This window comes from Lampris incognitus, chromosome 3 (assembly GCF_029633865.1).
Source record: "Lampris incognitus isolate fLamInc1 chromosome 3, fLamInc1.hap2, whole genome shotgun sequence".
Taxonomy (NCBI): Eukaryota; Metazoa; Chordata; class Actinopteri; order Lampriformes; family Lampridae; genus Lampris; species Lampris incognitus.
In genome coordinates, this window is record NC_079213.1 from 113,574,921 (window position 1) to 113,600,154 (window position 25,234).

The window sequence follows — 25,234 nt, forward strand, 5'->3', positions numbered from 1 at the left end:
GGAGCGAATTTAACCAGTCTGTATGTTATTCTGTCTCTCTGTTAATGCCGTCTTGTTCTCCTCTGTACTGGGTTCTGGTTCTGGTGTCAGTTGGTTCCTGTGATCAGGGGTGTCCCGTGTCTCCTCTGCACAATTTGCGGAGGAGACCGGGGAGAAAATACAATCTCACCTTCAGCCCTGATCATAGGCAGTTCCCTCCTGCTGCAGCCAGCTCCAACAACACACCCACCCACACAACCACCCACCCACCCACCCACCCACACACACACACACACACCACAGCTGGCCTTAAATCCACTCAGGCTTCACTATTCAGTGGGAACAAAACAGCACAATGGGCTGTGAAATGGAGTGATCACGTAATGGTGCGCTGCAGGTCCGACAAAAAAATAAAACCCCATGCAGCGCTGGAGTAGAGAGTGGAGTACTAGCAGACACCAAATATAGACCTGCATCCCTCTGTCCTGCAGGATGAGTGGGTCGTGTGTGCACACCAACTGGCCCCATCCTGCTGCACGGCAGCTCATTAACCAGAGAGCTGTCCCTCACAGGTGCAGGACCTCACTGTCTGCCCTCGACCTCTGGCAGGTTTTGGAGGGAGTGGACCTCCCGGCAGTTTCACGAAAACGGCCTCATACCATGTTTTCTGCTTCCGGTGTGGGAAGATGGCGGCGCAAATTCACATTTGCGGCGGCCTCACCCAGTACCATCCATAGAGTGTCTTTGTCCAAGTCTGCGTCTAAGTTTGTCTTCATTTGATGGCTGGGAGAGCTGGCGCTGGATTGGCTGGGAGAGCCTGGTCTGCTGCATCCTGTGGGTCCAGGGACCACGGCCCTGCCTGGAGCTGTGCCCGAAGAGGAAACACCGAGGGCAGTCTGACTGGACGCGGAAGCAGGGCAGGCTAAGCTAACTGCTAGCCTATGCAGACTGGCAGTTCCGATAACACAGAGGGTGGTCTGGCGGCGGCCTCGCCTGGCGTTGATTGTGTTTTTGGTGTTGTCATGTGTAGTGTGTGGAGGTTTGTCGCGGGTGTTTGGTTGGGATAGCTGACATTGGATCAGCTGAGGGAGCTTGGTCTGCTGCATCCTGTGGGCCCAAGGACCACGGCGCTGACCGGAGCTGCGCCTGAAGAGGAAACACTGAGGGTGGTCTGACAGGACGCGGAAGCGGGGCAGGCTAAGCTAACTGCTAGCACATGCAGACTGGCAGTTCCGACAGTCATCCTGGTTGGCGTTCGTTCTCCTGGACAGTGATTTTTTGTTGTTGTTTAGTTTGGGTGTGTGTGTTCTTGTAGTTCTTGTAGTTTTTGGACAGGTGTTGTTATCTTTGTGTTGCACTGCTGTGGGCTGGGGGAAACCATGCTTCGTTTCATTTCATGTGTGCAAGTGCATGAAATGAAAGGACAGAGTGTTTCTGATTCTGATTCTGAAAAGGTGGGAGAGATGCAGCAGGGCAAGAAAATCACTTCGGTTTCTCTGGGTTTGATTTCTAGGGACATTTCTGTTGTTCTTCAGGCAACTTAATTGAAAAATTAAGCAATGCATTGGCTGTGATTTCTGCTGATCCATGCACTAAAACAACAATTTGAATAATAAATTTTGATTAGCTAGTGAGACATCAAAACAAAATCAATAAGTACTTATGAATAAGGGGGAATATCTGCTTGTAAGTACTCCTACTAATCAACTACAGTGCACCGTTGGTAGGGATAGGTACCGAAACCTGGTATTAAATGGGCACCAGTGCTAAAATATTTAAGACCGTAGTATTCATAAGCTCCGATGTTAGTGGTTCTGCTATCCGTATTGGAGAATCCATCCATCCATCCATTATCCAAACCACTTATCCTGCTCTCAGGGCCGCGGGGATGTTGGACCCTATCCCAGCAGTCATTGGGCGGCAGGCGGGGAGACACCCTGGACAATTCCATTCCACTATCCAAACCGCTTATCCTGCTCTCAGGGTCACCCGCGACCCTGAGACAACGACCAGGGACAATCCCCAGGGTTGGACTATCCCGGGGCTCGAACCCAGGATCTTCTTGCTGTGAGGCGACCGCACTAACCATTGCGCCCATTGCCTGGTCCAATGGTGGTGAACTTTCAATTGATTGCTACAGTGAAATTAAGAAAATACATTTTCTATTTATTTAGTCAACATAAACAATATCGTTATCTTGCAACTTTTATTTCACCAACTCCATTTGCTATGTGCAGTAAGATTAAGACATGTCTATGATGCAATTTCACTACTCCCAATCCAGAAGAGACCTCTATTTCAGAGCCTGTCGTGTGCGCGAGCCGAGGGGGCGGGGCCAGCTCTCGGCTTATCTGTCTCATATACACACACACATACACACACACATACACACACACACACACACACACGCACACACACACGCACACACACACACACACACACACACACACACACACACACACACACACACACACACACACACACACAGAGTCTGCTCTCAGTGATAATGATGGCGGCGAGAGCACTCGACGGTCAGAAGTCTGGTAGTACGTCAATAGGGTCGATGCTGACAACGCTCGCCGCCACAAGTGCAAAAAGTGTTTTGCATGTAAGGGAGGAAACACAAGCAATCTTTTTCAATCACCTAGAGACAGAAACACCTAGAGACAGAAACACCTCGAGAAAGAAACACCTAGAGAAAGAAACACCTAGTGAAACACATAGAGAAAGGGACGCGTAGAGAAACACCTAGAGAAAGAAACACCTAGAGAAAGAAACACCTAAAGAAAGATACACCTCGAGAAAGAAACACCTAGAGAAACACCTCGAGAAAGAAACAACTAGAGAAACACCTAGAGAAAGAAACACCTAAAGAAAGATGCACCTAGAGAAACAAACGCCTAGAGAACGAAACTCCTAGAGAAACAAACACCTAGAGAAAGAAACACCTTGAGAACGAAACACCTAGAGAAACACTTAGAGAACGAAAAACCTAGAGAAACAAACACCTAGAGAAACAAACACCTAGAGAAAGGAATACCTAGAGAAACACCTAGAGAAAGAAACACCTAGAGATACACCTAGAGAACGAAACACCTAGAGAAAGGAATACCTAGAGAAACGCCTAGAGAAAGAAACACCCAGAGAACGAAACACCTAGAGAAACACCTCGACAAAGAAACACCTAGAAAAACACATAAAGAAAGAAACACCTAGAGAAACACCTAGAGAAAGAAACACCTAGAGAAAGGAATACCTAGAGAAACATCTAGAGAAACACCTAGAGAAACACCTAAAGAAAGAAACACCTAGAGAAACAACTCGAGAAAGAAACACCTAGAGAAACACCTCGAGAAAGAAACAACTAGAGAAACACCTAGAGAAACAAACACCTAGAGAACGAAATACCTAGAGAAACACCTAGAGAACGAAACACCTAGAGAAACACCTAGGGAACAAAACAACTAGAGAAACACCTAGAGAAAGAAACACCTAGAGAAACGTCTAGAGAAAGAAACATCTGGAGAAAGAAACACCTAGAGAAAGAGTATCAAATACAGATGGCAAAATTCACAGTTGTGGACTGCCTAGCTCATACTTCATCTCTTGTTGTCCATCCGTGTGTTATGTATGTATGCTAGCAGCCTGGAGACACACAGAGCTAACTCAACTATACACACATGTTATGATTAACTCAGTTATACACACGTGTTATGATTAACTCAACTATACACACGTTATGATTAACTCAACTATACACGTTATGATTAACTCAGTTATACACACATGTTGATTAACTCAACTATACACACGTTATGATTAACTCAACTATACACATGTTATGATTAACTCAACTATACACGTTATGATTAACTCAGTTATATACACGTTGATTAACTCAACTATACACGTTATGATTAACTCAACTATACACACGTTATGATTAACTCAACTATACACGTTATGATTAACTCAGTTATACACACATGTTATGATGAACTCAACTATACACACGTTATGATTAACACACTCTGTCCACGCATGGGAAAATAAACCAATGTAATTCTGTTCTTAATGTGTTTCATTTTTTCTCTTAAAAAAATAACAAAAAGAACTGATAAGAGTACCGTTAAAGTACCGGATGGAGAGGCATCGCGCTAGCATAGCGGACTATTACCTTGTCTACCAACACAGGGATCGTCCGTTCGAATCCCTGTGTTACCTCCGGCTTGGTCGGGCATCCCTACAGACACAATTGGCCATGTCTGCAGGTGGGAAGCCGGATGTGGGTATGCGTCCTGGTCGCTGCACTAGCACGTCCTCTGGTCGGTCAGGGGGCCTGATCGGGGGGGAATAGCGTGAGCATCCCACGCGCTTCCCCTGGTGAAACTCCTCACTGTCAGGTGAAAAGAAGTGGCTGGTGACTCCACATGTATGGTAGGAGGCATGTGGTAGTCTGCAGCCCTCCCTGGATCAGCAGAGGGGGTGGAGCAGAGACTGGGACGGCTCAGAAGAGTGGGGTAACTGTCCAAATACAATTGGAGAGAAAAAGGGGGGCAGGGTGAATGTATAAAGGAGTGCTGCGAGTTGCCTCATTTTCAGTGTCAGGGACGTTTAACTACATTTCTGAGCAGACCACCAGGCAACATCCAGCCATGGCTGTCATCCTTTGTAAGGGCTGGTGAATGTGTCGCTCACTTGCATCATGACAGAAAACGTCAGGCATGTTGAACTCAGACGTCTTATAAAACAGAACCGATAACAGTACCGTTAAAGTACTGAATCTATAAGCAGTATCGGTAAGAGTATTTAGTCAGCATAAAGGGTGCTAACCGATGTAGAATTTTGCCAAATCATTATGCGGATTGACAAGACTGCCATCAGTGGTGTGCCCTCACAGAGTACCGATGGAAACTATCAAATCTGCTGTGGAAACCCCTGGGGAAACGGAACATGACGAAAGAAGAAGAAGAAACAGCACTAACCACAGTGGCGCAGTGGTTAGTGCCATTGCCTCACAAAGAAGGTCCTTGGTTCGAACCCGGGATTGTCCAACCTTGGGGGTCATCCCAGGTCATCCTCTGTGTGGCGTTTGTTCTCCCCGTGTCTGCGGTGGGTTTCCTCCGGTTTCACCCACCACCAGAACGACATGCATGTTAGGGTTAATTGTTGTGGTCCAGACGCAAGGCGCGTCTCCGCCTGAGTCTACCGGCAGGGTTCAATCAGCGCACTCGTTGAGAGCGCAGCTACGCACCAGAGGCTCATCGGTGATCAGCGCACCTGAAGCCAATCTGCAGCCAGCTAGAAGAGAGGACGCTGACGTGCCATCTAGTAGGGTAGTTACCCAGTAGCTCGCTAGACTCTTTGGCTGTGTTTTTCTCCTGCAATTCCTGTGTTGTGATTCCTGAGTCTAATTCTGTGTCTCTCCCCCGTCCTCCCAGAATCCCCGGTGCAGGTGCTTCTCGGGCTCCGTCTTCCTCGCGTCCCTTGTGTTCCTCGGACCCCTCCCTTGAGCTCCCACGCTGGCTCCCGCAGAACCCCTACTCCCGGACTTGCGCTTCACCAACACGCACAAACACCCTCCAGTCATTTACATTCCTGCACACACGCACCACACTCGCCCTCCACACAAATACATAGTCTTTTACACAGCCCACATCCAGGACTCTAGTTGCACCATACACATCCCGCATTTCCCTTCCCTGAATAGAAATAAACGTGCCTAAGGGGTTGACCCTGCCGGACCCCTGCACTGGTTCCTTTCCGACCCACAACATTAATACTCCTGTCTGTCCCCTGAGCAAGGCATGGCAACTGGAGTTGGTCCCTGGGCGCAGCAGCTGCCCACTCCTCCTAGCTACACAGCTAGGATGAGTTACATGCAGAGAAAGAATTCCCCTAGGGGGATCAATAAAGTAGTAAAGTAAAAAATCTGAACTAAGAATCACATTTTAACCAGTTCTTAATTGATTCTGATAATAAATCTGAATCCGAGTCCTTTCCTGATGCCAGTTCCATTCATGACAGTTTTAAAAATGGACGAGGTTTGGATTCAAAAGGTTGTTATGACAAAAAAACTTCATTATGCTACATTTTATAATTGATAAAACGAACAGATTGTGGAAGATAATTTTAACAAGCAGGTCAAACAAATATCTAAAATGATGCTGCACTTGTTTCATCAGCCGGAACATTTTTTTAAACCATATTGTACAATTCTGACAACTCCCCACAAACATGCTAAGAAGCGAATTTAATTAGAGACGTGTCCACTCTGACAGACTGGCTTTTTCATTTCTACTGACCTCAGACCTGCGAAGAGGAGGATAACATGTCTACGTGCTATTTCTGATGCCCTCCACAGTACTGACAAGTCAGATTCCCTGTGTGTCCGTCTACCTGTCCACCGCCACAAAGCCTGGATGAAGCCTGGAAGACACTGCAGGACAGATAGAATTTCATGAAGCATACACAGCGCCCTGTTGTCTGCGCCAGGCCGGGATGAATTATGTATGAGTGGGTGTGGGACTGGTACAGGACTGCAGACTGGAGCGGTGGGTTACTGAGGGGACAACGCCAACCCCAGACGGGCCCAGCCCAACTGTCAAGTAGAAACACCACACAGGAGTAGGAACTACTAGGGTTTCTCTCACGTCAACAAAGACGTAGGGCTACAAATAATAATTTTCACGATCAATTAACCCATCGATTATTTTTTGGATTAACAGATTAATCATTTAGTTTGTTAAAAGTAAAAAATACTGACGAATGCCCATCTTGAGTTTCCAGAGTCCAAAGTGATGTCTTAAACTATTTATTACCCTGACCAACAGCCATTAAAAGCCTCAAGTATGGGATTCCAGTGGTGTAGTGGTCTATTGCATTGCCTACCAACATGGGGATCGCCAGTGTGGGTTCCATTTCTGCTCGGGTACAATATCGACTCGGGGTCCTTCGACTACATATGATGCCACGGATTATGTTGCTAGCTAGCGTTGTTTAGCGCTAGCTTTATAGTTATTTAGCTGTGTGTTTTTTTACAATCCACCTTGACATAGAGTTGGTTAGTAAAGACTGTTCAGTCCCAGTCCAGCAATATGTGAAGATTAGCTGCGGATACACACACACAATGCAATATCCCCTCCAGGCTACTGCCTGGCAGAGATAACAATAATAATAATAACAATAATGTTTATTAAGAGCAAATCTCAGTGTTTCTGAGGTCATCCCTGGCTCTTAGGTTCTTTGAGGAGCTCAGTGGTGGGAAGTTGGATTGTTTGGAGTGGGTGCAGTGGACAGGAAAGCATTAGTTGGGTGGTGGATCTGGAGAACTAGCCCAGGATATCCTCTTTGCACTGCAGAATGAGCTGGGAAGAGGGCAGGAATGAAATCTGTCCCACATTTAATGCAAATTATGCCGTCTTAAAGCACAATGCCAGCACTGTTGCTTTAGAACAGTGACAGAGACGACCTGAAATATCTCCCTACACACAATGACACACCACAGCCCATTCAAAAAGCCTCATTGTTTCTGACTAAGATGTGGCTACCTGGTGAAGGCTGACCTTGGGATGCTAAGGGTTAGCTGTAGTGAGAAACAGGTGACCTGCTCCCACTGGCTACCATGAGAAATTACCCCTAGCTAAAAGTGCCTGGAGAGGGAGCCTCTCCCCAACAACAGGATGCTTTGTTAAGAAGTCACTGGCACCTCAGACAATAGGGTTTGAAAGTCAAGACCTCGCAAAGTAAAAACTCAGCTGATGCCAAGAGCTTCTGATTTGTTTAAAAAATACAAGTGATGGACTTGATAGCAAAAGAAAAACTGGCACATTATCTTCTCAGGCCGTCAGACCTACTCCCACGCAAAGCTATAGCACCAGCGCTGTTCTGTGTGGCTCTTCAGATACAGCAAGGAACTTAATAACGCTCCTTTTCCACTGCATGGTACCGGCTCGACCCAACTCCACTCTACTCTACTTGCTTTTTTTGGTTTCCACTGGGCAGTACTTTTTTTGGTACCACCTCTGTCGAGGTTCCAAGTGAGCTGAGCCGATACTAGGTGACATGAAAATACCACTATAAATAAATAGATAAAATAAAATACAAATATAAACAAAATCTTTAAAAAAAAAAAAAAAAACTAGTCAATACGCCCACAAATGACCAGCGAGGCTTCGCCGTGAGGGGATACTATCTGCAGTCGAAAACCACATCCCAAAAAGTAAAGCGAGTAGAGTCCAATAGAGTAGAGTTGAGCCAGTACCATGCAGTGGAAAATAAGACTACCAGGGTCAGGGTTGTGTTAGTACCCCTTAGCCAGCCATGGTAAAAATGTAAGCGTAATAATCTGTAAGACATGTGGGATAACGGAAACCCTGATGATGCATGGAATAATAACAACAACAACAATAATAATTCTATTTATATATGTATTTACGTTAACAATGAACCAGATGAGCAATAAGATCCATCCATCCATCCACTATCGGAAACGGTTGTCCTGCTCTCAGGGTCACGGAGATGCTGGAGCCTATCCCAGCAGTCACTGGGCGGCAGGCGGGGAGACACCCTGGACAGACCGCCAGACCATCACACACACACACACACACCTAGGGCCAATTTAGTACGGCCAAGTCACCTGACCAACGTGTCTTTGGACTGTGGGAGGACACCAGAGCACCCGGAGGAAACCCACGCAGACACGGGGAGAACATGCAAACTCCACACAGAGGACGACCCGGTACGACCCCCAAGGTTGGACTACCCCGGGGCTCGAACCCAGGACCTTCTTGCTGTGAGGCGACCACACAAACCACTGCACCACCGTGCTGCCCGAGCAATAAGATATTTAAGAAAACAAAAACAAAATGACAACAGAATGTGTGTGTGTATGTGTGTGTGTGTGTGGGGGGGGGTTGGTCTGATTGACAGTGGAAGGAGGTTTCAGAGGGGTCAGCCGCTGCTCTTCTCATCCATGTGGATTTGGTGCTTGGCTGCACATGGGATCCTTCAGAAATAACTGCTCTGTCATCTGTCTGCCTCAGACTATTTTGGTATCAACACACAAGAAGCTTGAATTGCTGCTGGGAACGGAATTCAGTAATAGCTGTCATCCTTCTATGCCCCATTTTCTCCCAAGATAGTTCATCAATAGGACATAGGAAGGAGAGGACACTATTTTCTATACCGGTCACAGAATTCTTCCTTCTTTCCCCGAACCATCTATTTTGGAGTGGAAACCAGAACCTGACCTCCAGCTCGTGGTTGTTTACCTGCCAAACTGACCGATGGTGCAGACGAAGCCCCGAGAAGCAAGCTCGAGCCAACGCTACAGTGCAGCACATTTGGCGGGTAGGAGGTGTTAACTCCCCGTGCTTACTTTAGACCAAGTTCTTTAAAAGGCACCAGGCCCTCTTATGTTTGTGTATATACTTTCTATAAAGCAACACAACAATAACAACCAAATGACTGCCATCTCATTTCAGCAAATATCTGCTATTTTTTTCAGTGCCTGTCCCTGAAGCAGACATACTAACAGACATACCAGCAAACATACTAACAGACATACTAACAGACATACCAGCAGACATAATAACAGACATACTACCAGCAGACATACTAACAGACATACCAGCAGACATACTAACAGACATACTACCAGACATACTTAGCAGACATACTAACAGACATACCAGCAGACATACTAACAGACATACTTAGCAGACATACTAACAGACATACCAGCAGACATACTAACAGACATACAAGCAGACATACTAACAGACATACCAACAGACATACTTAGCAGGCATACTAACCGACATACCAACAGACATACCAACACATACCAGCAGACATACTAACCGACATACCAACAGACATACCAACACATACCAGCAGACATACTAACAGACATACTTAGCAGACATACTATCACACATACCAACAGACATACTTAGCAGACATACTATCACACATACCAACAGACATACTATCAGACATACCAGCAGACATACTAACAGACATACCAGCAGACCTACGAACAGACATACTTAGCAGACATACCAGCAGACATACCAGCAGACATACTAACAGACATACCAGCAGACATACTTCGCAGACATACCAGCAGACATACTAACAGACATACTAACACATAGCAGACATACCAGCAGACATACGAACAGACATACCAGCAGACATACTAACAGACATACCAGCAGACATACCAGCAGACATACTAAGACACACTTAGCAGACATACTAACAGACATACCAGCAGACATACTAACAGACATACTAGCAGTCATACTAAGACATACTTAGCAGACATACTAACAGACATACTAAAAGACATACCAGCAGACATACTAACAGACATACTAGCAGCCATACTAAGACATACTTAGCAGACATACTAACAGACATACTACAAGACATACCAGCAGACATACTAACAGACATACTAAAAGACATAACAGCAGTCATACTAAGACATACTTAGCAGACGTACTAACAGACATACTAACAGACATACCAGCAGACATACTAACAGACATACCAGCAGACATACTAACAGACATACCAGCAGACATACTAACAGACATACCAGCAGACATACTAATAGACATACTTAGCAGACATACTAACAGACATACTAACAGACATACCAGCAGACATACTTAGCAGACACACTAACAGACATACCAGCAGACATATTAACAGACATACTTAGCAGACATACTAACTGACATACTACAAGACATACCAGCAGACATACTAACAGACATACCAGCAGACATATTAACAGACATACTTAGCAGACATACTAACAGACATACCAACAGACATACCAACAGACATACCAGCAGACATATTAACAGACATACTTAGCAGACATACTAACAGACATACCAGCAGACATATTAACAGACATACTTAGCAGACATACTAACAGACATACCAGCAGACATATTAACAGACATACTAACAGACATACCAGCAGACATATTAACAGACATACTAACAGACATACCCGCAGACATACTAACAGACATACTAGCAGACATACTTAGCAGACATACTAACAGACATACTTAGCAGACGTACTAACAGACATACCAGCAGACATACTTAGCAGACATACTAGCAGACAGGCATTGCTCAGACACACTTCAGCAGCTTTGGACACAGTCAGTATTGGAGATATACCCAGCAACCCTTAGACCCACCAAACTATGGCTAACCACTTCTTAACTAATATTTTATATGATTAAAAAACATCCACTCTTTCCATTTATACTCCAAATATAGATGGAATATGGGTGGTTTTTAATTAACTATTATATGACATACAGTCTTTAAGTAAACAAATGGGAAAGTGTCCACCCGACAAGTCCCCTTGTTCACAGTAAATACTATCTTTTGTAGCCTAAAGCCTCCTACCGACTGTGTGAGTTGGGCCGTGTCAGATGAAAGATGACTACACGTGGTGATATCTTTGGTCGTGGCTTCCAAACAGTGGTCCTACGTGGCACTGTGAGACAGGTCCAAGGACGGCCATTATTACAGTCTTGCGACCGAAGATAACCTGCTATGGCCGATGTCTACTAACCAACCAATAGAAATGCAGCACGAAATGGCGCACTGATCAACGCCATGCACAATCTTTGCTGGCGCTAAACACAAACAAACACACTGTTAGCATCTTGTTTTAGACCACATCGACACCCTTAATAATTACAATGAGAGGTAAAAACATTTCTTTTTTCTTGTGCTTATGATTGAGCATTAAAACTTGCACCTCATTCCTACTGCACTTTAATTCTGGAAGTAGATCTCCAGTCACTTCCGGCAGGGAAGTGACTACATATTTATTCTATTTTTTTTGTACTTTGTGTTTTCTTTTTATAGTACCTGCCTTTTAATTATATTACTTTTTAATTAATATTTCAAAGTACATTTTATGTACTTTGTACTGTTCTAATTATATTTTATATATGATTGTTCCTATTTGTTTTTATTACTCTCTTTTAATTATGTTTTATATGGTTGGCCCTTTTCTGTTTTTATTGCCGTAAAGCACACTGACTTGCCCTGCGTACGAAATGTGCTGTATAAATAAACCTGCCTGCTTGCAATGTCATGCCCCTGGTGCAAAGTCTTCCACCACTGCAGTTTGATAGTTTGTCCTTCTCAAGTAGCCATATTTCATGGAGCATGTTTTGGTCTAGTGAGGGGGTCAGTTATGTTACTGGAGTTTCTGAGCAGGGTCAAATCTCCAGTTTTCAGATGACCTGAAATACCTGCCAACACACAATGAGATAGCACAGTCCACTCAAAAAGCCTTACTGGTTCTATGACTAATACGTGGCAGACCTGATGAAGGCTGACCTCACGACGCTAAGGGTTAGCTGTAGTGAAAAACAAGTGACCTGCTCCCATTGGCTACCATGATAAATTACCCCCAGGTAAAAGTGCTTGGAAAGGGAGCCTCTCCCCAACAACAGGATGCTTTGTTAAGAATTTGCTGGCACAAAAAAAAATAATAATTACAGTTTGATAGTTTGTCCTTCTCAAGTAGCCCTAATTCAGGGAGCATGTTCTGGACAAGTGAGAGGGTCAGTTATGTTACTGGAGTTTCTGAACAAGGTCAAATCTCCGGTTTCGGCGTAATCTTGGGCACAGTGAATTTGCTACAAGACTGGAGTGACGATACAGGTGAGCAAGGCATGGAGGTGACTTAGCGAGGGATTTGGAACCTATGGTGTGTTTACCATTGTTAGCTACTGGAATGAAAGTATCAGGGTCAATGAGATCATCGCTTTGGAGGTGAAAGCCAGTCATTTCAACATTTATAAAAGGGCAAAATTGACGTGATATTCTTCTAGAATCCTATGTGAAGTCACTGTCCAAGTTGAATTAAAATGCATTTGCCAGAGAGGAAGTTGTAAGAAAATGATGTATAGATGAACATAATTTGATGTAAGCATGTCAGTTACAGCGGATCATCCGTTTCCATCTCTTCCTGTCCTCTGCATCTTCCTCTGTCACACCAGCCACCTGCATGTCCTCCCTCACCACATCCATAAACCTCCTCTTGGGCCTTCCTCTTCTCCTCTTCCCTGGCAGCTCCATATTCAGCATCCTTCTCCCAATATACCCAGCATCTCTCCTCCACACATGTCCAAACCATTTCAATCTCACCTCTGTTGCTTTGTCTCCAAACCGTCCAACCTGAGCTGTCCCTCTAATATACTCGTTCCTAATCCTGTCCTTCTTCATCATTCCCAATGAAAATCTTATCATCTTCAACTCTGCCACCTCCAGCTCCTCCTCCTGTCTTTTCATCAGTGCCACTGTCTCCAAACCATACAACATAGCTGGTCTCACTACCATCTTGTAAACCTTCCCTTTAACTCTTGCTGGTACCCTTCTGTCACAAATCACTCCTGACACTCTTCTCCACCCACTCCACCCTGCCTGCACTCTCTTCTTCACCTCTCTACTGCACTCCCTGTTTCTTTGAACAGTTGACTCCAAGTATTTAAACTCATACGCCTTCGTCACCTCTACTCCTTGCATCCTCACCATTCCACTGTCCTCCCTCTCATTCACACATAGGTATTCCATCTTGCTCCTACTGACTTTCATCCCTCTTCTCTCCAGTGCATACCTCCACCTCTCCACGCTCTCCTCCACCTGCTTCCTACTCTCACTACAGATCACATTGTCACCCGCGAACATCATAGTCCACGGAGACTCCTGTCTGATCTCTTCCATCAACCTGTCCATCACCATTGCGAACAAGAAAGGGCTCAGAGCCGATCCTTCATGTAATCCCACCTCCACCCTGAACCATCTGTCATTCCAACCACACGCCTCACCATTGTCACACTGCCCTCACACATATCCTGCACCACTCCTACATACTTCTCTGCAACTCCCGACTTCTTCATATAATACCACACCGCCTCTCTTGGCACCCTGTCGTGTGCTTTCTCTAAATCCACAAAGGCACAATTTAACTCCTTCTGACCTTCTCTATACTTCTCCATCAACATTCTCAAAGCAAATGTCATATGTATACTGTGTAATGTCTAATTTACTGTGTTGTGTCTTTTTTTACTGTATTACTTTACTAGGTGTTTCATTGCCTTGTCGACTGACTTGGTTTAGAGACCGTCTGTTTAGGTTTCCCAACTCTGTCCGTGGTGCGTCCGCTCTCCGTGGTTCTGAAGTGGAGCCAATCTTTGACGTACTGACCTTTACAATAACTCATCTGTGTAAACTTTGTCTGTTACTTTGATATTTCTATTTTATTTGTTATATTTCATGCTGTGAAGCACTTTGTGATTGTATATCTGTGAAAGGTGCTATACAAATAAATTACTAAAATTACTTACTAAACCCACCTATCAACCTGGTATCACGCCAAAGCGTGTAATACACCTGCTGGTCCAGCGTGTCAGTGTCACGGTTTGCCTCGCTCAGGCGTGAAAAGTAGACGCGTGTATGAAGGCGCAATGGCAGCAGGGGGCGATGATTAAGAGGTGAAGGCAGGTTAGGGTTAAGGTTAGGGTTAGGGTTCTTGTTAGGGTTGGGTCAGGGTTAGGGTTACGGTTAGATTTAGGGTTGGGTTAGGGTTAGGGTTACGGTTAGGTTTAGGGTTGGGTTAGGGTTAGGGTTCTTGTTAGGGTTGGGTCAGGGTTAGGGTTACGGTTAGGTTTAGGGTTGGGTTAGGGTTAGGCGAGGGATTTTGGAAAATGCTGTATGACGTTACATATATTCTATGGTGTAACGGGTACTGATGACGTTACAGCGTTACTCGCTGGTGCAGCAGGCACTAATGACGTTGCAGTTATTCTCTGGCGTAACAGGTACTAATGACGTTACAGATATTCTATGGTGTAACGGGTACTGATGACGTTACAGCGTTACTCTCTGGTGTAACGGGTACTGACGACGTTACAGAGTTGTTCTCTAGCCTCCCAAGCAATTCAGGCTAGCCTTAGCTTCCGTGTTGTTAGCTTTGAGCTAGCTAAGGCGTCTGCTATTCGTTTATCTACACGCCGTCGAGCCACACCGCCATGTATAAAAACACGGAGATCTTGTTCCGGTGGAAGACATGAGCCCCCATGGCTCCGCTGCACGCGGTTTAACGTTACTTAACAGACGGCAGCATGAACACCACCCGCACCCGGACGGGCAACGGAACCGCTGGGCATGGTTCGGGTTACCAGTCTGCTTGTTAGCCACCAAGCCACTTACTGTTGGTCGTCGTCGAGAAGCCCGGGAGGAGCCGCCCGGTCCGGATTCTCCTCCGGGACCTCTGCCGGAGGCGGCGGGACTTTGGCCGCCCTGGTTTTGTTCTTCAGGATCCCTTTAATGGGCCGCGGAGCCGCCATCGCTCCAGCTGGCAGTCCGGTGAGGGAGTCTCTCGAGTCTGGCCACGCGCACCGCGTCCTTTAATAGATCCCTCCGCTTCAGCCACTGAAGTTCCTAACGCCTCTTGGTTTGGATTGTTTTGTTCTTCTTCATAACTTTCTTTAATTGCTCAGAACTTCACGTCCCTCCGGAGACCGGGTCTGCGTCGCTCATCTTGCGCGCCGACAGTCCGGCGTGTCTGCCGCCGTCCGGCAGTTCAGGCTGCTGGGGAGGCTCCAGTTCACCAACCCGGCTCGGAGTGAAGCCACGCCCACTGCCAGCGCCTTCGACCAATGAAACCTGTCGCGCTGTTTCCATGACGCAGGGCTACGGGTAAGGCTGAGCCACGGGCTAGCCAGAACCAGAACCAGAACCAGAACCGAAACACCTGCGTTACTGCTAACCCCGGGGGCGCCCTGGCACGTTGTGTGAAAGACATTGGTGTTTATATTTAAGCAAATATCATATATATTCAAGCTGGCCTGTCCCTCCTACATGCTGATGCTGACAGTTTGGGTTTTGGTTTTACTTTTTCTTTCTTTTAATATATTTGATGCTGATGTCTCATCATGTGTAGACACAACATGTTACAGTTGACCAGTCCGCCACGTGTTAAACTGACTGATGTGTTTCTCTGTATAACGTGTTGAAATGTGTATTTCTCTGTATTGAAATGTGTATTTCTCTGTATATTGTGTTGAAATGTGTATTTCTCTGTATATTGTGTTGAACTGTGTATTTCTCTGTATAACGTGTTGAAATGTGTATTTCTCTGTATTGAAATGTGTATTTCTCTGTATATTGTGTTGAAATGTGTATTTCTCTGTATATTGTGTTGAAATGTGTATTTCTCTGTATATTGTGTTGAAATGTGTATTTCTCTGTATAATGTGTTGAAATGTGTATTTCTCTGTATATTGAGTTGAAATGTGTATTTCTCTGTATAATGTGTTGAAATGTGTATTTCTCTGTATAATGTGTTGAACTGTGTATTTCTCTGTGTATTGTGTTGAAATGTGTATTTCTCTGTATATTGTGTTGAACTGTGTATTTCTCTGTATATTGTGTTGAAATGTGTATTTCTCTGTATGTTGTGTTGAAATGTGTATTTCTCTGTATGTTGTGTTGAAATGTGATCAGTAAATGTGTTCAATTTAAAAAAAAACAAACCATTGGTGGGTTTTGCTCATAAGCTACTGTTTATAAGGGAGGCCGTGTGAGTGGCTGGTTAGCCTGCAACAAATCCCATTGGCTGAGAGGCGGGCAGGGGCGGGGTTTCTCCGCGATCTCGGTTGGTGAACTGGAATTCGTTGCTGAGGCGGCTCACACTTATCGCGAGATGTTAAAAGTGCGTTCACACCGACCGTGAAAGCGCTGCGTGCGCGGCGGGACAGCCCACGTGACGACGCTGGGAGGGTGCGCGCGACAGCCCGGTAGGTAGCGACAGCGCGGATGGTTCCGCCTCGAGCACCTGAGCCAAACAGACACCGTCCCAGCTGACGTCAGCTAAGGGTGACGTCACTGAGGCTGACGATCACACCAAACTCCACCTGGTTTCTACACAAAGATCACCGTTTGTGTCCTAAATTTACCCGTGACTCCTTCAGTATCCCCCTCCCTGGACACACACACGCACACGCACACGCACACACACCTTGCCAACACCACCACACCCACTGCACCGAAAGTGCGCTTAACATGATTTTATCATGAATGCACAACAAGAAGGAAAGGTGAACAATAACAGCGTTAAATCGATACAAACCAACAGATGTCAGAGAGCCAGATTGGAAATAGCTGCAACAGAGTTGAGCCTGGATTCCACCATCAATCATTCAAACGACCCATAGTGGGCGCTGCGCAGTCAGAGCCATGGCTCCCTGTCTGGAGGTGATGACACTCTAGTGTTGGATGGAGAGAATAGAATCAATAAAGACTCGAGGCAGAGACAGGATTAGTTTTGGAGCGTGACTAAGACCACGTTAGAAGCAGAAGATGTGGGTTTTCTGTACCAGTGCATGGCTCATATATGCAGTACTTCATGTTCCTCATCATCGATGACGAGTCATCGCAACTGACATTTGCCAAACATAGAACTGCTGGAGCGAATCAGAAAAGAGGTTCGTTTACAAATGTGGATCATTAAACTAATTAAAAACTGTAGTTGCTTTCAAAAGTTTGGATACTAAATGGTCCAGATCTATTAGAACAGCACACGTCTATGAGTGCACATGTAGATTATGACGACATATCAGGAATCTGGGACCCTTTATCTGTCATGTCACCTCATGCACTTGCGTACATGAAAGGCAGTGCAACACAAAGACACAAACACATCCAAAACCTGCAAGAACACACTAACACATATCAAAACTAACCCAAAACAAATCACTGTCCGAGCTACGAACGCCAGCCAGGATGACTGTCGGCACCGCCGGTCTGCATGGGCTAGCAGTTAGCCTAGCCCGCCCGCTTCCTATCAGACCCCCTCGGCGTTTCCTCCTCGGGCGCAGCTCCAGGCAGGGGCGGTGGTCCCCGGGCCCACCGGACGAAGCAGACCAGGCTCTGCCAGCCGATCCAGCGCCGGCTCTGCCAGCCATCAAACGAAGACAAAACTTAGACGCAGACGTGGACAAAGACGCTGCATGGACGGTGCTGGGTGAGGCCGCAGCAAATGTGAATTCGCGCCGCCATCTTCCCACACCGGAAGCGGAATATATGTTCTCACTTCACACATCTCTATCTATCTATCTATCTATCTATCTATCTATCTATCTATCTATCTATCTATCTATCTATCTATCTATCTATCTATCTATCTATCTATCTATCTATCTATCTATCTATCTATCTATCTATCTATCTATCTGTCTATCTGTCTATCTATCTATCTGTCTATCTATCTATCTATCTATCTATCTATCTATCTATCTATCTATCTATCTATCTATCTATCTATCTATCTATCTATCTATCTGTCTATCTATCTGTCTATCTATCTGTCTGTCTATCTATCTGTCTATCTATCTATCTATCTATCTATCTATCTATCTATCTATCTATCTATCTATCTATCTATCTATCTATCTATCTATCTATCTATCTATCTATCTATCTATCTATCTATCTATCTGTCTGTCTGTCTGTCTATCTGTCTATCTGTCTATCTGTCTATCTATCTATCTATCTATCTATCTATCTATCTATCTATCTATCTATCTATCTATCTATCTATCTATCTATCTATCTATCTATCTATCTATCTGTCTATCTATCTGTCTGTCTATCTATCTATCTATCTATCTATCTATCTGTCTATCTATCTGTCTGTCTATCTATCTGTCTATCTATCTATCTATCTATCTATCTATCTATCTATCTATCTATCTATCTATCTATCTATCTATCTATCTATCTATCTATCTATCTATCTATCTATCTATCTATCTATCTGTCTGTCTGTCTGTCTGTCTATCTATCTATCTATCTATCTATCTATCTATCTATCTATCTATCTATCTATCTATCTATCTATCTATCTATCTATCTATCTATCTATCTGTCTGTCTGTCTGTCTGTCTGTCTATCTATCTGTCTATCTGTCTGTCTATCTATCTATCTATCTATCTATCTATCTATCTATCTATCTATCTATCTATCTATCTATCTATCTATCTATCTATCTATCTATCTATCTATCTATCTATCTATCTATCTATCTATCTATCTATCTATCTATCTATCTATCTATCTATCTATCTATCTATCTATCTGATATATCTGCTTGTCCTAACTGTTTAAGTGAGTGACTGTGAGTTAGACTGTGGTCAGATTGGTTCATGATGGATAATGTCTGTCGCAGGGACCAGTAGTTCGGTCTGCCTCCGGGTCTGTGGTGTCAGGTCCGGTTCTGGATAGTCTTCCTGACCAGAGTGCGTCTATGGACAGCTGCTGTGTCCAGCTTTTCTCCGTGAAGGTACTTAAACGAGGACAAAGACCAACATTAACGAAAAACGTTATGCAGCATTTTTCAAAAACAAACATAAAATGTACTTTACAATAATACAATTAAATTGTAGGCGTCTGGGTGGCGTAGCGGTCTATTCCGTTGCCTAGCAACACGGGGATCGCCACTTACCTCCGGCTTGGTCCGACGTCCCTACAGATACAATTGGCCATGTCATGTGGGTATGTGTCCTGGTCGCTGCACTAGCGCCTCCTCTGGTAGGTCGGGGCGCCTGTTCGGGAGGGGTGGAGGGGACAGCGTGATCCTCCCACGCGCTACGTCCCCCTGGTGAAACTTCTCACTGTCAGGTGAAAAGAAGCGGCTGGTGACTCCACATGTATGGGAGGAGGCATGTGGTAGTCTGCAGCCCTCCCCGGATCAGCAGAGGGGGTGGAGCAGAGACCGGGACGGCTCGGAGGAGTGGGTTTATTGGCTAAGTACAATCGGCGAGGAAAGAGGGGGGGCGCTGTTACAACGAATTTGTTCACTGAATTTAACCCATCCTACCGTACAGGAGGGGCAGCTGCAGCACCTGTGGACCAACTCCAGTTCCTCTTTCCAGTTCCTTGGTCAGGAGCACGTGGTGGGAGGAAACCCACGCACGGGGAGAACATGCAAACTCCACACAGAAAGGACCTGGGACCAACTGGGGTTCGAACCCAGGACCTTCTTGCTGTGAGGCAACAGTGTTAACCACTGGGCCGCCACCGTGCCGCCAGGCATCAGTAAGCCCCCCTCCCCCCCAAAAGGTTTCAGCTTGTTTTACACTTCGGTTTTATAGGATTCAGTTTCACATCAAAGTTGGAAAATGCTCTGATACGATTCATCTGGGTTTCATTTTTTACATCGCAACAACCTGCCATTTTAACAGGACTGTGTGGACTTATTATAGCCACTATAAATAGATAGACAGATAGATAGATAGATAGATAGATAGATAGATAGATAGATAGATAGATAGATAGATAGATAGATAGATAGATAGAGAGAGAGAGAGAAAGATAGATAGATAGATAGATAGATAGATAGATAGATAGATAGATAGATAGATAGATAGATAGATAGATAGATAGATAGATAGATAGATAGATAGATAGATAGATAGATAGATAGATAGATAGATAGATAGATAGATAGATAGATAGATAGATAGATAGACAGATAGATAGATAGATAGATAGATAGATAGATAGATAGATAGATAGATAGATAGATAGATAGATAGATAGATAGAGAGAGAGAGAGAGAGAGAGAGAGAGAGAGAGAGAGAGAGAGAGAGAGAGAGAGATATATAGATATTGTTTTACCTTCGTTGGTTGTATAGCGTTTTGTAACTCTATCAGGAGTGTCATATAAATAGTAACTATAATGACTATAATAATGATAATTACAATCTATTATTATCCTTATTATTACCATTACACATTGAAGGTGAACATATGTTTAAAGAGAACTGACCTGGCAACAGCCAGGCAGTATACGGCATTTTCTCTGGGGGTGCAGCCACAGCGATGGGAGAAAGACCCCACAGCTGGAGTCAGAATGTGGGAGGAGTTTGGAGAGATGTCGACTAACGGTAGCCTCTCATTGGCGTCTCGGGTGATTGGCGGGAGTGGAATGAGGCTCCTCCATTGACTGCTGTGGTTGAATTTGATCGCATGCCATAGAGCAGGGGTGTCAAACTCCAGGCCTCAAAGGCCGCAGTTTCTGCAGATATTTATTGCAACCATGCACTACACCCCCTGATTAAACTAGTTCCTTTCCCTCCTTGATCCAGGAGGTGAGCTAATTGGTTAAATCAGGTGGTGTAGGGCACGGTTGCAACAAATACCTGCAGACACTGCGGCCTTCGAGGCCTGGAGTTTGACACCCCTGCCGTAGAGACTCACGTTTCCTCCATATCCCCTTGGAATTGCCAGTCTCAGCAGAACCCAGGCGGACCGGCGGCAGCGATACCTGCTGAGTCGCCCAGTTGGAGGGCAAATGGAGAGCCTGAGGTGAGTTGCAGAGAGAGGGTAAATGCTGAAGGGCTTTGGTTCTGAAGACCCTGCTGTCCCTGTTGCTCCACTTCCTGGGTTTGGAGGGCATCTTTGGCTGGGTGATGCCGTCTACCAGCACCGCGTTCCCAACTCTGGCTTTCAACCGTGTCCTGGATCCCCGACGGTGCCCAGATGGCACCCTGTTTCGCCCTAGACTCACCCAGTATTTTATCCGCGGGAAAGTCGGCATGGATAGAAATATGAAAGGCAGCGACACCACTGAGCACAGCTTGGTGGCCAAATAGCGCACGCACTCCCCGTGCCTGTGCCTGATGGCCACCTTCAAAGGGTCACGAACTACCGGATCTCGACAGTCCAACGTCGAGCTATCATTGGCGATGAAGAGTTTGGGGATGAGGAGCTGACCGCGTTCGGCAGCTACCTGCACGGGGCACTTTGCAACATCCGGGTGGGCAGTTTGGTGGCACCACTGGCGGTACGGATGGATGCCTACAGGGTCCCCAGCATACACGTCTCTCTCCAGCAGCCAGTCAGCCAAGTCCAAGTGGCCTTGAAAGGCAGCGATGTAGAGCGCCACCCGCAGCTGAAACCTGTAGGGGTAGGAAAAAAACATATTCACTTCATGGAGTCTACTGTTAAGTCAGTTGAAATGCGTTCCTTTCACATTAAACAAAAAACTAGAAGGTTCAAGCCGCTAAGAGCTTCTTCTTCTTCTTCTTCTTCTTCTTCTTCTTCCTCTTCTTCTTCTTCTTCTTCTTCTTCTTCTTCTTCCTCTTCTTCTTCTTCTTCTTCTTTTGGCTGCCCCGTTGGGGGTCGCCACAGCAGATCATCCATTTCCATCTCTTCCTGTCCTCTGAATCTTCCTCTGTAACGCTAACCACCTGCATGTCCTCCCTCACAACATCCATAAACCTCCTCTTTGGCCTTCCTCTTCTCCTCTTCCCTGGCAGCTCCATATTCAGCATCCTTCTCCCAGTATACCCAGCATCTCTCCTCCACACATGTCCAAACCATCTTAATCTCGCCTCTCTTGCTTTGTCTCCAAACCGTCCAACCTGAGCTGTCCCTCTAATATACTCGTTCCTAATCCTGTCCTTCTTCATCACTCCCAATGAAAATCTTAGCATCTTCATCTCTGCCACCTCCAGCTCCACCTCCTGTCTTTTCATCAGTGCCACTGTCTCCAAACCATATAACATAGCTGGTCTCACTACCATCTTGTAAACCTTCCCTTTAACTCTTGCTGGTACCCTTCTGTTGCAAATCACTCCTGACACTCTTCTCCACCCACTCCACCCTGCCTGCACTCTCTTCCTCACCTCTCTTCAACACTCCCCGTTACTTTGGACAGTTGAACCCAAGTATTTAAACCCATTCACCTTCACAAACCTCCACTCCTTGCATCCTCGCCATTATGCTGTCCTCCCTCTCATTCATACATATGTATTCTGTCTTGCTCCGACTGACTTTCAGTCTTCCTCTCTCCAGTGCATACCTCCACCTCTCCAGGCTCTCCTCCACCTGCTTCCTACTCTCGCTACAGATCACAACGTCATCCACGAACATCATAGTCTACGGAGACTCCTGTGTGATCTCGTCCATCAACCCGTCCATTACCATTGCAAACAAGAAAGGGCTCAGAGCCAATTCTTGATGTAATCCCACCTCCACCCCATCTGTCATTCCAACCACACACCTCATCACTGTCACACTGCCCTCATACATATCCTGCACCACTCCTACATACTTCTCTGCCACACCTCCTCTCTTGACACCCTGTCATATGCTTTCTCTAAATCCCCAAAGACACCATGTAACTCTGTGAGGGCAATTGATGTTTGCTAACCTTTCATCTTTGACCATGTGTTAGTTATATTATGTTTTCATTGCTTGGATGGATGCTTGAGGCTCACGTGTAGCAGGTCAAAGGTGGTGCCATAAAGTGCCCTCTCCTGTGTGGACTAGTGAAGGCCTGTGGTTGACTGTTGGTTGATAGCAGAGGAATGCGTGGGAAACTTACTCGAGTGTAACAAGGTCTGAAGGAGCGCTCCTGGAGAATTACGAGTGAAAGATAAGGGCAAGGGCAGACCTGACCTATGAACTCTTTGAGCAAGCTCCGTTATCCATTAGGATGATAGTCTAGCAATAAACATGAGCTACATCTCCCAACCAGGATTAGGGAGAAACTCCAGGTACATACCGTTGTGACTGTCAAAATGAGCACGACTAAGCAGTTTGTGCTGCAAGGTATAAACGCAGTGGGCTGAGAGATCAGGGCCTGCACTGAAGTAGCTAGGTTTTACAGCGGCCCTTTGGTGAGCCACGCTCTATCCTCACAGTTTGGCTTCCTGTTGTGCTGTTTTACTGGGCAGTTTTTGTCATACAGTGTTACAGATACACCGAGGAATGTGTTATGTCACAGTCCTCATTCTTTTTTCCAGTTTTGTTCTAATAATTCAGTTCTAAATGCACCCGTGGCTTCCTCCTTCTCACTGTCCTGTATTTAATCATCATGTCTTCCTCAGCCTTCACATATCACATCCACCCATCACCACATCACATCCACCCATCACCACATATCACATCCACCCATCACCACATCACATCCATCATCACCACATATCACATCCACCCATCACCACATATCACATCCATCCATCACCACATATCACATCCACCCATCACCACATATCACATCCACCCATCACCACATATCACATCCACCCATCACCACATCACATCCATCATCACCACATATCACATCCACCCATCACCACATATCACATCCATCTATCACCACATATCACATCCACCCATCACCACATATCACATCCACCCATCACCACATATCACATCCATCCATCACCACATATCACATCCACCCATCACCACATATCACATCCACCCATCACCACATATCACACCCACCCATCACCACATATCACATCCACCATCACAACATATCACATCCACCCATCACCGCATATCACATCCATCATCACAACATATCACATCCACCCATCACCACATATCACATCCACCCATCACCACATATCACACCCACCCATCACCACATATCACATCCACCATCACAACATATCACATCCACCCATCACCGCATATCACATCCATCATCACAACATATCACATCCACCCATCACCACGTATCACATCCATCATCACAGCATATCACATCCACCCATCACAACATATCACATCCACCCATCACCGCATATCACATCCATCATCACAACATATCACATCCACCCATCACCACATATCACATCCACCCATCACCACGTATCACATCCATCATCACAGCATATCACATCCATCCATCACCACATATCACATCCACCCATCACCACGTATCACATCCATCATCACAGCATATCACATCCATCCATCACCGCATATCACATCAACCATCACCAAATATAACATCCATCCATAACCACATATCACATCCATCCATCACCACATATCACATCCACCCATCACCTCACATCCACCATCACCACATATCACATCCATCATCACAACATATCGCATCCATCCATCACCGCATATCACATCCGCCCATCACCAAATATAACATCCATCCATAACCACATATCACATCCACCCATCACCTCACATCCACCTATCATCACATATCACATCCATCCATCACCATACATCACATCCACCCATCACCACAGATCACATCCATCCATCACCACATATCACATCCACCCATCACCACAGATCACATCCATCCATCACCCGCACTGCTTATCTTGCTCTCAGGGTTGAGAGATGCTGGAGTCTATCCCAGCAGTCA

At 45.5% G+C, this 25,234-nt stretch overlaps 2 protein-coding genes across 2 annotated transcripts in view; both read right to left on the reverse strand.

Moving 5' to 3' along the window:
- The window catches only part of ppp1r2 (protein phosphatase 1, regulatory (inhibitor) subunit 2), a 50,276-nt gene extending 34,656 nt beyond the window's left edge, over positions 1-15,620 (reverse strand). Inside the window, 1 exon segment of the mRNA XM_056277482.1 lies at positions 15,250-15,620. Within this exon segment, the coding sequence (XP_056133457.1) occupies positions 15,250-15,386 (137 nt within the window). The 5' untranslated portion in view covers positions 15,387-15,620.
- A 3,622-nt stretch (positions 15,621-19,242) lies between these two features.
- LOC130109966 (protein ANKUB1-like) lies at positions 19,243-23,274 on the reverse strand. The gene is made up of 4 exons (XM_056276931.1): positions 23,258-23,274; positions 21,301-22,001; positions 20,870-21,101; positions 19,243-19,384 (listed from the first exon to the last, which is right to left on the reverse strand). The coding sequence occupies exons 1-4, from the start codon at positions 23,272-23,274 to the stop codon at positions 19,243-19,245; spliced, it is 1,092 nt and encodes a 363-aa protein (XP_056132906.1).
- Between the last annotated feature and the right edge of the window lie 1,960 nt (positions 23,275-25,234).